This window comes from Coturnix japonica, chromosome 1 (genome assembly GCF_001577835.2).
Source record: "Coturnix japonica isolate 7356 chromosome 1, Coturnix japonica 2.1, whole genome shotgun sequence".
NCBI classification, from domain to species: Eukaryota; Metazoa; Chordata; class Aves; order Galliformes; family Phasianidae; genus Coturnix; species Coturnix japonica.
The window spans coordinates 109,293,338-109,308,898 of record NC_029516.1 but is presented as its reverse complement, the minus strand read 5'-3'; the positions used below and the strand labels follow the sequence as shown (position 1 = coordinate 109,308,898).

The window sequence follows — 15,561 nt, the reverse complement described above, 5'->3', positions numbered from 1 at the left end:
TCTGGGCAACTTAACAAACTGGAAGTGTTATAGAATATGGCTAAAGGAATGGATAACTCATTGATAGATTTTGGATGGCTTCGTCACTGGAAATGGGACAAATAGCTAAGGATAGGCAATATTTTGTTTAGAAAAGAAAAAAGTTTAAAAAAAAAAGAAACCATCTCCCCAGAAGTACTTACTTTGGTTATCCAAAAGCTATTCATTGTACTTAGTTCATATTTACAGATATGTATTACTGGAAAAGGAATTGACTCTAGGTTGACGAAACCTGAAATACAGTATGCTACCGAATTGCGGAAATGTGAACGGTCTCCCAGAGGTTCCGCTTCCTCCTTTGCCTGCGGGGTCTTGGCCTGTAATTTATTCCTGTCTTGAATATGCCCTAGTAATAATGCTAAATGTTTGGGGTGGTTGTCTTTCAGTCCTTTCCAATGGAGCTCTTCTATTTTGGTGTCCAAAAGGTAAATACTCACTGTGTAAGAATATGGAGAAATCTGTAGCCTTTGAGGATTTAAGGAGGAATTTGTTTTAAAGTGTATAGCACTAATAAGGGTTCCATTGCAAATAAGTATGCATTATCAGTAGAGAATTAAATTAAGACATCCCAATGCACCCAGATGCCATGGTGCATTTGTCTTGCTTTGCTCTCATTAAAGATGTCTGCATTGGAAGTAGTGTTTTCAGTTCTTTGTTCTATGAAGAAACATGAGCATGCCGTTTTCTGTCGTTAAGCCCTGGATGTTTGCTATTCTATAGCATCCTGTTGATAGTAAGACTTTATACAGATGCTTTCTCCCAATTCTCTCGTTTAGTCCACTGCCCTTTCTTCTTTCTTTCCCTGTTGGATTTGCCATTCATTAGAAGTTCCAGGCTCATCATTTTGCGTATTCAGATACCTTTGTCATCTAAGGACAGTTCTTCATGGAGTGGTCAATTTTTGGTAGCCAAATGCTTTATAAAGAGAATTTTTAAAAGAAACTGAGAACTGTCACCTTAAACCCAAAAACCCTGGAAGGGCAAGTAGCATGTGCACAAGCACTGAGCAAATTGCAGACAGTTGTATAATAACAAGTTGTATTTCTATTTCTGCTGACAGTATAAAGCATGATGTTAGAATAGTTTCCATCTGCAACTGGAAGATACAATTAAAGATTTTCAACATAGATGATGTGATGGCAATGTGCTATTTAGGTTTCTTTGTGATTGGGATGATACAAGCTGGTATAAATATCAAGCCGGATATGAGTCTACCCGCGGGATGGTTAATTACTTTCCTAGTGAACTCTTGACTGAAAGTTTATTTTGTTTTCTCCTTGCCTTCCTTTCTGGTTTGTCAAAAATAGTCTTATTGTTATAGCTGAGCCACGAAAATTAGCAGCTAGAATTTGGATGGCTGGAAGGCCATCCCTACTAGACCCACTGTGTTGCTATTGTCAGTACAGAAAAACAGACACTGTAACCGGCCATTCTAATAGCTTTCATCTAATCACATCCTATGTGATTAGAATAATTCCATTCTGGTGCCTTCGTTTTTGTCCTACTAATTCTTGTTCAGAAATAATCCTGATTGAGCAAGTCTGGTGAATAATCTGCTTCTGTATGAGTGCTCAGTAGCATTAACTTTTATTTTCAGTTCCTCATTGGTTATATTGGTCTATGGGTATCACTTCTTATATTGTGAAGCTATCAGTGGTTTGGAACATTATTTGTTGTATTTCACTTCTAAATGACAGAATAAAAAAAAACTTTTCTTCAGGTTAATTCAACCAATGGCTATGGCAGACCACTACTGGGTTTGAATTTCACAGAATCATAGAATGGTTTGAGTAGAAAGTGTCCCTTAAAGATCGTGTAGTGTCGTCCTGTTCCCCCCGCAATGAACAGAGCTACCTACAGCTCAGTCAGGGCGCTCAGAGCCCATTCAGCCTGTCCTTGAATGTCTCCAGGGATGGGTCATTTACCACCTCTATGGGCAACCTATTCCTTACCACTCTTACAATTGTATTTTATCATTTACTGAGCTGTTTTTCTCAGTTGTGAGAGGAAAAAGAATAAAAATTAAATAAATAAATAAATAAATAAATAAAAGGAACCTAAGAATAATTGATCAGGTTATATGGTGTGCTTGAGAAAATATTAATAACATGACCGTTACCATATGGTAACATACCGTATGCTGAAGAAACCTCACCATGTTCAACACTGGGGTTACTAAATACTGTCATCAGAGAAGCATCCTGCCTACTGCAGAACTGTTTCCTCCCCACCACCGCCCAGAGCTGTCATAGGATGCCCCTGTTTTTTGCTTTGCTTTGCAGGGTGATGTGTTTTCTCAAGAACTGCACAAACAAGTTGCTACAGTTAAAGTCTCAATGTCTTAAAGAAGAGGATTTTCAAACCCCACTGCTCCCTGAAGAGTTTTTCCTACAGTATCTGCATAAGCCTGTTACTCTATTTAACTAGAGGAAGGTCATTGCGAGCCAGTCCATCTGTGAGTACGCATAAGAATTTCTGTAAAGACATGTTAGGAGACAGAAAACTTTTCTCTCTCTCTTTTTTTTTTTTCTAATAGCGAAGGCTTTGTGTTAGCATCTGACAAAAATTTAGCACAGCTAGATTCTCAGTGTATTTCTTCTTGTTGAATATATAATCTCTGGCATTTGGCCTATGTACATATGAAGAAAATATTTGGCTGGGTGCAGTGCATTCCTGGAAAGACAACAGCAGGTTTTAAGCACACACACACACACACAAAAAGTCAGTTTAAATTTATGCGTGACCTGGTTTACATCTTCATTTTTCTGCTAGCCTGCTGTCTAGCCAGATGCAAGTCAAGAGATTCTAGCATAAGTACTGTGCACAGAAGTGTCTGCCAAATCAGCTCCTCTTCGGGCTCCTCATGCCCCAGCACTGGGGTGTGGGAAGAAGGCACTGGAGGAGCCCAGCAAAAATCCAGGGTTTGCCTTGGGCTGGGAAAGGTCCTGTCTTCAGGATTAGAGCTGAAAAATACACCTGTTGTCTTCCAGCATTTTTTTTTATCACATTTTCAGACTGAGAGAGCTACAGTTGAGCCATTTTAGGCAGTGGGAGCGGTCAGGGGCTTATTAGATTGATAGTGATGCCTCTGAAATAAAATTAAATACATCTAGTGTGGAAGACACTTTATTTCCCATTTAGTTTCATTTCTGAAGTGCATAACTTCTTTTAATTATCAGTTCTGTAGAACAGGAGATATTTGTGTGCAAAGGAGTATTTGCGTCGATGTAACAACATAGTTGTCATTGGTGATGTAGTTCCATGCTGATACGGAAGCACATTGAGTGTCTCTGTAATTCTTCAAAACAGACCTGTAGCTATTTACAAATGAATTTTAGACTGAACATTTTCAGTGCTTGTTTGCTGATGAGCCTCCTCTCCTGCTGAGGCTGCCCATGTGGTGAGGAACATGAGGAGCACAGGTGCCATTTTGCTCAGACCTGCAAGCAAACACTCAGTGTAACTTGGGGTTGCTCTGTGAGGGATATGGGCTTCTGTAACACAGTTTTATTTCTTTCTCTCTTTCAAAATGTGAGGTGTTAATCACCATGTGTAGTTGGGAAGGCAGGAACAGGCTAGTGTTTTACCAGCATAGAATGTGTTTTTATAAAATCATGGAATGGTTTGAGTTGTAAGGGACCTGTAAAGCCCATCTGGTCCAACTCTCCTGCAGTGAGCAGGGACACCTACAGCTACATCAGGTGCTCAGAGCCATGTCTAGCCTGACCTTAAATGTCTCCCAGGAGACACACCTCCAGGTAGGTTTTCCTACTTACAGCCAGATCTGTAAGCTCTGCCTGCATTGGCTGAGCTCTGCTCGTGCTGTGGTGGTTACAGGAGGGAAACAAGGGAACAGATTTATTGGTGTGCATCAGCATTCCTGTGCATGACCCAGATATGTCCCCACATCACTTCTGTGTTCCTTCATATCTTCCATTCTCACTTGGTGTAAAATGGTACTTTCATTGTATGACTCAGTTGATGAGTAGTGCCAGAGGACTTGCTGTCAGCACCACATTTTATCCTTTTGTTTTTCGTGCCTTTGAAGAACCAGAGTCCTCTTTTGTGTGATTCCGTTACTTCCTCAAACCCTCCTTACTTCGTTCAACTAGCACGACCTTTCCTTAAATGTATGGGCTTAGGAATGTCTGTTTTCTGAGCATGGAGATTTCCAAATAGTAGAGGTCTGTTGAGATGTCTTTGTGTTGTTTTTTGGTTTTTTTTTCGTATTTGCAGATCGACAGCCAAATTTTATGTATTTCTGTTTTTAGTCCAGATATCAAATAAAATACTTATGTGTTTGTGTGGGAGAGAGGGCTTGGAGAACTGAGCGCTGGTGTACTGTCACACAATAGAAACCAGGCTGAGTAGTTACTCTGTAACACTATTTTCAGCTGTTTTCAGTTACATTGTATTTCTAGCTCAGAGAACAAGTGAGGGTGATTTTCTCTTTTGAGTACCTGGTGCTGGGTGCTAGAACACTTGCCAAAGTTAACCTAGATAGATATGGCTATTGCATTATCTTCTGGATTATTTATGCTTGCTTACATTTCCTAGGAAATACCTGTATCTATTGAGGTTAACTATGTGCAAGTCTTAGCTACCAAAGATAAGCTTTTGTGGGATTAGGGAGTTATGTTGTTTGCATTAACATAAATACCAGTTTTTGAATTAATGTTTTGGTTCAAAATTGAAATGGCAAGGTGAATGTAGAATAGCCGTGGCCTTCTTTATGCTGAATTTAAATCACAGTGAATTACACAGAGTAATTACTTTAAATGACTCCTTCCTCTCATTGTGGTTGTATTTGTCTTGATTTAGTAAGATCCAACTACTTGGGTAATAAATAGGGAAGGATTTTTCTCGTGCTGTAGAACTTTGCTATCTTGCATATCACTGTCTTGTATTTATTAAAAGATTAAGTTACAAAGGTGACAGTTCTGAGGAACCTTTTTTTAGGATAGCAGTAATGAGAAATGCTACCTGCAAAATATGCCCTTTGCAGAATACTGTTGGCACAACATACAAGAATTCTAATGCTGGCTTGATCAAGCAAGGAGTGCAGGGTGAAGTTAACATCTTTGTAAGTATTGTAACAACAATTAATATTTAAATATATTTTTTCCACACATAAACCAAAGCACAGAGAACACAAAATTCAGCTGACATTCATGCTACATTTTCTCACGCAGCAAACCGCTGCAAAGAAAATATTGTGAAATGCTTTCTTAACATAAATGTTGCATTTATTTTTTCTTATATCAGGAGTAGCTTTTTTTTTTTTTCTTTCGGGAATCAGCCGCTGATCTGTTTTTGAAGCTGCGGTTTCCTTCCAGTCCTGTTCTCTTTCAGAATATATGTGATCATGGAACTGGGCTTATTCTGAATTAAATATGAATGTTTTCCCTCTGATTTGCATGGGAGATTTTTATGCCTTTCAGCCTTTTAGAATTTTTTATGAAGGATATAAGTGTTTACAGCTATGAAGCTAATTTCTTTTCCCAACTTGAAAAGGATGTATTCAAGATTGGATGGACAGGAGAAGATAGTGAGGACATAAATGGATGAATGGTTATTAAATGAATCTGATGGGGTACCTTATTTTTCCATTTCTAGATTTTGAAATTTTATGTATCTACAACAGTTGAGTCCAGAGTGTACTTTTAAGTAAACTGGGGCAAATCTTGCCAACCTTTAAAGTCTCTTTATTGGCAATTTGTCTATATTGAACTTTTAAGATGTTTTTCCTCATTTTTCTAATCGCAGCTCTTGTGTTTCTAGGACTGAAGGACAGCTTATAGTCTGATTTCATTCTGTTGCAGGCTGTTAAAGCTAGGAAGTATTTGGATGAAATTTTAAACCCAAAAAGTAAAGTTGTTAAGGCTGAAAAGTTCTTGACTATCCCTACCAGCCTCACTGACCTTGGCCAAGATATTTTCCTGGTCCTGTTTGGCTCACTGTAGTCTGTGAAAACAAACAAACAAACCCAATCCATCCTAGAATAGCTTACAGTGTAGGTAAAACAGTTTTGCAAGAAAGGATCTCATATGTATTTCTCCTGTGGCAGAAAGGGGGGGCAAGTCGCCTCCCTTGTAGGAAAGACTTGGCAGATAGAGATTTCCTCCAAAGTCTGAGGTGGGGCTCAGGGATTGTGGCCAGTAGACTGGTGCTCTTCCCAACTACTGGGATTCTGTGTTGATCTCTATTAGATGTGATCACAGGCAGCAGGAGCAGGTGACATCCCTCTGGAAGCCTCCAGCAGTCCCTCCGGGGTATTCTTGGGGTGAGAAACTCTGTCAGTGTGGATCCGTAGGAGCTTGGTGGAGAGACTCTGCCTCCCTGTGGGTGGAGAATGAAGCTAAATGGGAGGGAAGGAACAAAGTCATGAATGGTTCTGTTCATGGAGCAGGAGGGAGGGAGAAGTGGTTCCCAGACAGAATCACACAGAAAAGAAACGAGTAGAGAAAACAGTAACTTGAAAATTGAATGGTTTGTGGAAGAGGAGGGGAAGATCATTAGAATAGATCCATGGACAAAAGCAGGTATTTCACAATCACCTTACTAAGAGTCCTTCTGTAAATTTACTTTAACAGGCTACAACCTTTAAGATTTTTTTTCTTGTTGCAAATTTCTAAAGATGTACTTATGAGAATTCATAATTCACATCTCTTGAATAAAAAGAAGTTATTTCACAATCACTGCACTAAAGTACAGGAAGGTAAATAAGGAAGGGGTGCACAAAAGGGTATCTGTTATGTGATACCCAAGTATTCCAATTTTGATGAAAAAGAGGAAAGTTTTATAAGACATAAGTAAACATGAATTGGATTTCAAGCTTAGACTCAGAACTTTTTTCTGTGGTCTGCCTTTGGCAACAGAAGCAGGAAAAATACCTCAAACAAGTTTCCAAACTAGCCTCAGAGTGGAAGAGCAGAAATGCCAGCTTTCAAGCTACCAAGGCACTGAAGCAACTGGTGAGAACTCTTTCAGTATAGTAATTCATTCTGTTGGGTTATTTCTTAGAGCTGTTTCTGTATTGTAGATCATTCACTTCTTGGCAAAATTAATTTAATGTTCTTCTGTTAAACCTGACCCGGGAGCTTTGCACCCTGAGGCTGCGTAAACTGATGTGAATCTGTGGTGCAGCCTCTCTCTTCCTTGATCCAACAGTGGTGGCCATAGTGTGCTGACCTGTGGCTTCCATGTGAAGACTACCAAAACACACCAGCCAGAGGAACTCTGTCAGATTGTTTTCTTTCAATTTAACTCCCAGCCCAGCTGCAGGAGTGCTGCTACAGGAACAGAAAAGAAACAAGAACCTGAACTTAAGTCCACTTGAACGAGGGCAGTCTGAATTTAGGATTAATTTAGTTGTTGTAGGACTGACATACACAGGGCCTTTTCTTCTTTTGGGAATGGCACCTGAGATAGGAGAAGCAGCCATACAATGAGTGGGATGAAAGATGTGAGGCCATTAGCAGCTGCAAGGGCCAGTTCAGGGTGAACACAGTCTCCTTTAGTAGCAGTAACTAGTTTCATCTTGGCTAGAAATACTTAAAATGGCCCCTGACCCAGGGAAACCACTCTTCATCAAAAAAAAGGGCATTGCTTACGCACACATTCAGCTCAAATAATCTGAAGCATATTGTTTCACTTAACAGCTTCAATTTGTCTGAGGTGATACCTAGACTAAGGTGATAGACATTAAAACTGGGAAGGAATACAGCTGCAAAGAATATGAATAAAATGAATATCTGGAATGGAAATGTTTCAGGAAATATGGTTTTATATGCTGGTGTTTCACTATGAATTTTTATTTATTTATTTCTTAATAGCATGTCCAGCATTTCAGTTTGTTATGGCAGATTTTTGGTCTGATTGGATGGAAGGCATGCAGCCAGTTACAGGTCGATCTAACAGATCCCAAGGACCCAGTTTTGTCTCACCCTAATCTTGACGTCCTTCCCTGCTGCTGTGTGTGGTGAGCTGAAGGCCTGTTTGCCATAGGTTTAACAGGACTAAGATAAACCTGTGTTTTTTTCCCTTGGGACTACTCTTCCTTGATCAAATAACAGAAAAGGAACTGAGGATTTGTTGTGTGTGCTATGGAGGTTGGAGGCAGAGTGACTTGGCTGGATAGGATGATATGCCCCATTCTCAGAATGTAAAATTCCATCCTAGTGTTTGTTTTAAAATGATAATCTTGCTTCATACTGGAAAACCTGCTTTTTTATCTAGTGTGGTGACCTTTTAGGGCTATTAAACCTTTGTGATTGCTGAAGTAGGGCAGGAAAATGGTCCTGGCTACTTGCCATTCTGATAGTCCACTCTTATGTGTAAACACAGAGATATGTGGTTGTTGCCTGAAGGCCTTATCACTGCCTTTGTGGGAGTAACTAGTGCATGAAAGTGCTATCATTTGCAGCAATACTTGTGATGCAGACAATTGGATGTACTTAAATATCTTTTACTGGTATCTGAACAGTCCTTCTACTGTGCTATCTTTGAGATTTCATTTGCATTGCTCACTCTGGTATAACCACCACCAAGACGCACAGTAATGACACACCTGTGGCACTACTGGGACTGTGAAGGCCCTTCCTGCAGTCTTCCTTCAGGGAGGAAATTCTGTGGGTACCTCTTGCTCCCTACACCTGTAAAGGATGCACTCCCTTGGTGCAGTTCCTTGCATTTTGTAGTTGCTTGTTTTCTTTGATGTGGGGATGTATTTCAAAATCCTGTTAAAATGGGCTGGAAGACAGGTGGGACCTGTGTATCTGGCTTGCAGCTCCTAGGCCATTGGATCACGTCAGTGTCATTGGAGGTGTCATGGGGAGCACAGCACTGGTTGTGGGGGGGAGGGGGCTAGTATTTTTAGAGTAGCTGAAGAGTGGAATTACCACATTTTCTTGGTGCATCTTATAGGGAAATACGTACAGATAATAGCAGACCAAGTGTTAGATAGCTATTTGAAGGGAGGTTATTCCTTCTTATCCTGTGGTCCTTTTGTGCATATCCATGTCCCTCTAGCTCTCTCTGCTCTTATTTGGGATATGGGGACTTGTCTCTGAAGAGTAATAGCACACAGCTTACCCAAGTTCTGGGGTGCACACCTGATAATATGACATTTATGTGTTCGCTGCTGTATCTCATTGCTCTTGCTTTCTCTTTGGGACCAGACTTCCCTCTCCCTATATTTATGTTTGCTTTCAAAGCTTATGTGATACCATCACTAACAGCAAAAACCTATTGGTGTGAGGCTTTATCCCAAGACAGGAGGCATTCTAGAGTAGCCTAATAGTACAAGTCACCTGCTGATATGCATACAAATCTAGGAGTATCTCTCAAGATTGCCCTCTTTTAGAGTAGTGATACTAGAGGAAGCTGAAGGCCCTATTATACGCCATTAAATTTCTTTTTCACTGCCTTGTGTGGAAAATAACTTTTTATTATTTTTTTTTTAATAAGTTGTTATTAGTCCTCAAAATTTAACTAACTAGCAATTGTGCTCACATAAGCATGATTTCCTTCTAACAACAGGCCAAAGACATTCGGCAACAGCAGGGATTTTATGAATATTTCATGAGTAGCTTAAGTTAGAATTTGCAGGATTAAATAGAGGAAACTGGGTCAAATGCACATGGTGTAAGCATATAACTTCTTTAATGCTGAATTAATGTATGGCCTATTTTGAAAGCTGAAGAAGTGTTTTGTTCTGCTTTTAATTTGACCGTCTTATGGGAAAGAATTGTTTTCCCTTTGGAATTTTGTTGGGGGCTAATCTCAGTAGTCTTTTTGAGTCTTCATAGTGTGTGGGGCTTTGCCACCACATCAGGATGTGCTTTTCCAGCCAGACTAGTGCCTTGCAGCTTAAAACATTCCCTGCTGCTTTTCTAGGAATATCAGTGAGCTGGAGGATTTGGGGAGCAGGACAGCAGGTGCTACATCTCTAGAGCAATGCTCAAGCTAAGGCCACTTTTCAGTGCTCCCATAGTACTCCTTTTGAGGGCCTGCTGAACCATAAGCAAGCAGATTTGAAAACATGGGGCCTGGAGGAGCTGCATACTCTTGGAAGGGCAAGAGCAGCAGCTGTGGGTGGTACCTGTGGTTTGCCTCTCAAACCCCTGTGGCAGCAGCACCCTGCATAGTGTCATGCTTACTAGGCAGCTTGCATGGCTTGTGCTCCTTGCCTGAACTGTTTGGCCTGCAGAGATGATCTCCTCTTGGTGACAAGCAGTGGCCGTATTGGGAAGGCAAGTTGCACTCATTGAAGCACAGCTCCCACAAGATTTCTTGAAGATAAACATTTTAAATTCAGCATATGTACTTGCTGCTGTTGAAGTGTGCAGCTGCTTGACCTGCAGAGCATTTGTTTTTGAGTTGGATAGTGTTTGTTTTCAAATATTGTTAATATCTGTAGCTGCTAAAGCTCAGTATCTGCAAGGCCAGTGTCAGTGCTCACATAAAGGGAATAGTAATCTGGATTTGAGACTGGAAGAAAGGAAGCCTTCTTAGACCACTGTTCATTTCCAAAGACTGATGGTGTGGAAGAGAGATGAAAAGTGTAGTGGAGAGGACATCATGCTGGTATTGCAGTGATCTAATAGATGGAGCTACTTAACACAAAAGAAAGGGTTGTAATTGCTTTATCCGTGTGTTGTTTTTTTTTTTGTTTTTTTTTTTTCCAGATCTCTTTCATATATTTAGATATGCTAGTGGCTCCCTTTCTTAACCTCAGTTGGGTTGTAATTGTCCTATTTCTGTCTGCCACTGTCTGCAATGATATAAGGCTTCATTTTGATTCAAAAGATGATACAGAAGATGCAAAAGCCCAGAATACTGTAGAATCATAGAACCATTGAGACTGGAAAGGACCTCCAAGGTCATTGAATCCAACTGTCAACCCATCACCACCATGCACGTTAAACCATAAAACTCTTGGGAGCAGTGAATAGTCAGTGTGACTGTTCTCAATAATTTCATCCATGCATTTTTACTTTCATGTCACTGGCTTAACAGTTAATACTTTTTATCTTTGTATTTTCAACCATGTAGACATTTTTAGGTTTGGTATATAAAATACGGAAATGGCTACACTGTAACAAGGCTTGTAATGGTCTTTGTGGCTTTTTATAAATATACATAGAAATAAAAAGTGTATAAATATAATTGCTTGTTTAGAATTATTGTGGTAGAAAGCATTTCTATGTTTAATAGAATGTTAACAACAACAACAAAAACTATTCAAGTAACAGTGCAAGATGGACTGTCTTTCCTCTTTACTGGTGCAAGTTGCTGAGCACTCGATGCAACAAGAACCTGGAGAGGGTAAACTACCTAAGGAGTTCCATCAGTCCTTATGGTTTCTCCATGTTGGCCTAGTCCTCCTCTCTGCAGCTGCCTTTGGAAAACCTCATCTGTCCTGTAGTATTTTCCCATGATTGATTTTAGGTATTTTAAGGAAACTAAACTGCAGCTGGACTTTTGTGATTTTTACCTTCCTCTGTGCTAGTACAGGATAAAAGCTGAAACTGTTTTATGCTAAAGAGGCCTAGAACTGACCATCAAGGATTCATCTTCCTCCCCTTACTTCTCGTTCTCCCTTTAGAATATCTCCAGCGAGTAATGATAACAGCATGCAGAAGAACCACATAGTGGCTTGTGCCCTGCCTCACACCATCATGGTGCTGTCAGTGCTCTATTAACACTGTGTCAGCTGAAATCAGGGCATGAGGGCAGTGCTGTGCAGTGCTGACTCAAGTGATGGCAAATAACTGTATGTATTTTGATACACTGGCTAAACACAGGGCTCTGAACAGCAAAGAGTATGCAGCCTTGTTTTCTGGTTTGATAAAAGAATCTGAGAATAGGTTTCAAGATTGCAAAAAAAAATATCAATTTATGTTTGCAACACCATTTTCAGATGATGTATGTACGTGACCTACAAGTTTTCAAATGAAATCAGTGAAGTTGCAGTCAGGTATTCAGCTTAAAAATCTGATCATGTCTCTCTTCTGGACTCTTATAATCCCTATCTTAGCAGAGATAAATACCCCTCATTTCACTGGCACGCCTTGTTCATGTCATCACTTTTTGGCACTGCATACATTTGTGAACATTTGTGTTTTCAAGAGTGAAGTACAAGAGGAATTAAGCGTCATCAAAAATCTCTAGGAACACATTGAGAGCTCACTGAGAATTGCAGCCACTGCCATTGAACCAGACTGATGTGTTTGTTTCATAGAAACAGCACAGTTTGCTCTATGTGGAGGGAACTGAGGATGAAGAAGGTGATCAGAGGTCTAGAGCACCTTCTCCTATGAAGAAAGGCTGAGGGAGATTTGCTTGTTTAGCCTGGAGAAGTGAGGGCTCAAGGGAGACCTTACTGTCATCTTCTAATATGTATAGGGAGCTTTTAGGATAGCTGGGAGAGACTTTGCCTAAGATTTGTAGAATAAGGGGTATTGATTTTACACTAGAAGAGGTTAGATTTAGGTCAGATATGAAAAAGAAATCCTTTACTTGATAAGATGGTGGTGAGGCGCTGGTACAGGCTGCCCAGAGAAACTGTGGGTGCTCCATCCCTGGAGGTGTTCAAGGCCAGGTTGGATAGGGCCCTGGCCCTGGCCCCACTAGGGGCCTGCAATAGTGGGGCTGGAGCTGGATAGTCTTTAAACTCCCTTCTAACCCAGGCTATTCTATAATTCTTTGAACTCTAACCCCACATTAGATACTAAGCATCACTTTTTTGAAAGGCTGTGAAGTTAAGGACAAAGAACAAAGTACCAAGAACATATATACTCTCTTTCTGGTGTTCTTTAACTGGAATTGGACTTCTTTAGTTAAGGCTTTTGTGGCTGACTGGCTTCCATCTCTGCTTTTTATTGTAACATTGTGTTTTTTTACAACAATTAAATCACTGCTCATTTTATAGAATGATGAGCACTGGAGAAATTTATTTCAAACAGGGTTTCCTCAATGAAGATCAAGTTTGGTTTCTGTTACCAACATGTCGAATGCTGCTTCATTGCTGTAAATTATGGAAATAAATTTTGGCTTTATTTGTAATTAAATTAATGTTTGTTTTTCATTTTCCCTGTTCAGCTGTGAGGTCTGGCTGGCTGCCCCCACCACCACCCGCGTTGCCCCCTCGACCTTCTGTATCTCAGGTATGGGCAAGCTTTCAGCATTTTACTGCATATTGTTTGCTTGGTTATTTTGCTGTTGCAGTGGTTAGCACAAGTTGGCTTGGACATGGTAGCCATTCTTGCTTCCAAGTTCATGCAGCACCACAGTTTGCTCTGCAATTCCATACATGTCCTTCTTCATTGGTCTGTCTATCCAGTGTGTTGCAGTCTCAAATAACAGGCTAATTAAATCTCTTTGTTGTGGGGCTTACATGTACCCACTAGACAAAACTGTAAATGAAATGGTAATAAGTCTACTCTACTAATAGGAGTCTGATGCCTGATAGGCGTGGGCTGGATACCTGTTGTTTTCTTCTCAAGCTTCAAATGCTCAGAGGGCATCTCTTAAAGGATCTGCAGCTTTTATGAGTGTCACCCATTGATTTGAAAAACAATGCTAAAAGGAAGTGAATCCCATGCCAGTGACGTTATTTAGTTTGAAACCATTAGTAGTGCATTTCTTTTGTTTTGCTTTTAGATTTTTGTATGTTGGTTTGTATTTAGAGTATTGTGCAACCACGGCACAATGCAAAATAGATGAATTTGTGCGTATCTGCATTCAGATACTTCTTGGTATTTTAGGCAGTGTTACATTGTTGGCTCTGGCAAATCTTAGGCAGCAGTTTGCTTCGTATATTTGTTCCTTTAGGTGGTTTAGCCAATGACATGGCCATGGGGAAGCTGACAGCCCATTATGTATAAAAGCTTGGTGAGGCACTTTCATTGGGCCAGAAACTGTTATTACTTGAGTGCTGGATCTGCTCTTAGGAGTCTGCCTGTGAGCAACTCCTGCTGCAATGTGCCTATGATAGAAATGATAAAGACTTGTTGCTACTCACAACTGTACCAGAGGCTCATTCCTCTCTTTCTTGCCCTGCTCCCTTTCAGCTGTATCTGAGTGCATCTAGTTTTCACCTTAAGGACTGTAGGGTACTCTGGTTTGAGCCTGCATGATTTCCTCAGATGGCATTGGCCCTATTGCTAATATCCCGTGCACCTTAGTGCACTTATCAGGTTTCTGCTTCAATCTCATGGTCCCTGGAGAGCAGTCTGAACCAACTATTCTCTTCCTATGCTGGGTCGTGCGGAATGGGATCTTTCTAAAGCCACAAACACAAGAAGAGTCCCATGTGAAATTCTTGATCCACTCTTTTCCAATACGAAAAAAAGTCTGTTTTTTCGAGGAAAAAAAAAAAAAAAAAAAAAAAAAAAAAAAAAAAAAAAAAAAAAAAAAAAAAAAAGAAGAAGAAGAAGAAAAGAAAGAAAAGGAAAAAATAAAGGAAAAGGGAAGGGGAGGGAAGGGAAGGGAAGAGAAGGGAAGGGAAGGGGAAGAGGGAAGAGGGAAGAGGGAAGAGGGAAGAGGTGGTTTCTATGCCTGTTCAGTATTGAACATATGTTCAATATATGCTCAGCTGATACTTTATTTACATGCATCACTTACATTTACTTATTTGATTTCTGATGATTTTTTAAAAACATTTTATCAAATATCAAAATATTCTTTTGACCTAGCAAAAATATACATCAACCCAGTTCTTGGAAATGTAATAAATGTTGTGCTTGTCGCATTTTGCTTAATTTATCACCAAATGTGTCCTTCTGTGACAAAGGTAACAGACAGTAGGAAAGTATGTGTGATAGGGTCGTAATTCAGCTTAGCTGACCCTTACTAATAGCATGTAAGCAATAATAAACATATGGATTACATTAGTCCAATGGGGCCCTTTGTTTAAAGAGCATGAAGGAAGAGGGAAGGATATCCTTTCAAAACAGAGGCAGGATCAAAATGTGAAGAAAAGCCATGATGTTAAAATGACGCATTCAGCTTTTTCCTGTTTCAGGATTTACCAATCTCATCTTAAATTTCCATTTTAACTTAATTTTCAACAATGTTATTGAAAATCCCGTTGTATTGCCTTAACATTGTGCTGTATGCCTGCGGGTAGGTACTGCTAATGACAAATATACCTTGGAAATGAAGTGAGCCTCACATATTTCAGGGGCTGTGCACGATGTAAGTATGCTTGTGGTGTGATTGTTTTGGCTCAGGTTTGGAAATCAACTTATGGAGGAGGAGAGGGAAAGAATTTCTTCTGAGCACTGCAGTTTTCTATGGATGGATGAGAACCAGCATGGACCAGTTGGCTCTTCAGAGTGAGATTACAGAGCTCCTGTGATGTAAAGGCCAAAGTGCACAAAAAAGAGCTACCAAGGGATAGCTTAATTAATATCTGTGTAGAAGCAGTGTCTTGATCTTGGCCTATGGTTGCTGTTGTTTTTAGTAGAATTTATTTCAGCCTTTAGGGAAACATTATTTTTCCTGTCAGATCCTCCA

At 40.0% G+C, this 15,561-nt stretch overlaps 1 protein-coding gene across 3 annotated transcripts in view; it reads left to right on the top strand.

The window, feature by feature from the left end:
* Positions 1-15,561, top strand: part of REPS2 (RALBP1 associated Eps domain containing 2) — a 90,801-nt gene that overhangs the window by 58,465 nt on the left and 16,775 nt on the right. For all 3 annotated transcript variants that reach the window (XM_015885971.2, XM_015885979.2, XM_015885962.2), the window contains exon 14: positions 13,144-13,208. In XM_015885971.2, the coding sequence (XP_015741457.1) occupies positions 13,144-13,208 (65 nt within the window). The remainder of the gene's footprint in view (positions 1-13,143; positions 13,209-15,561) is intronic.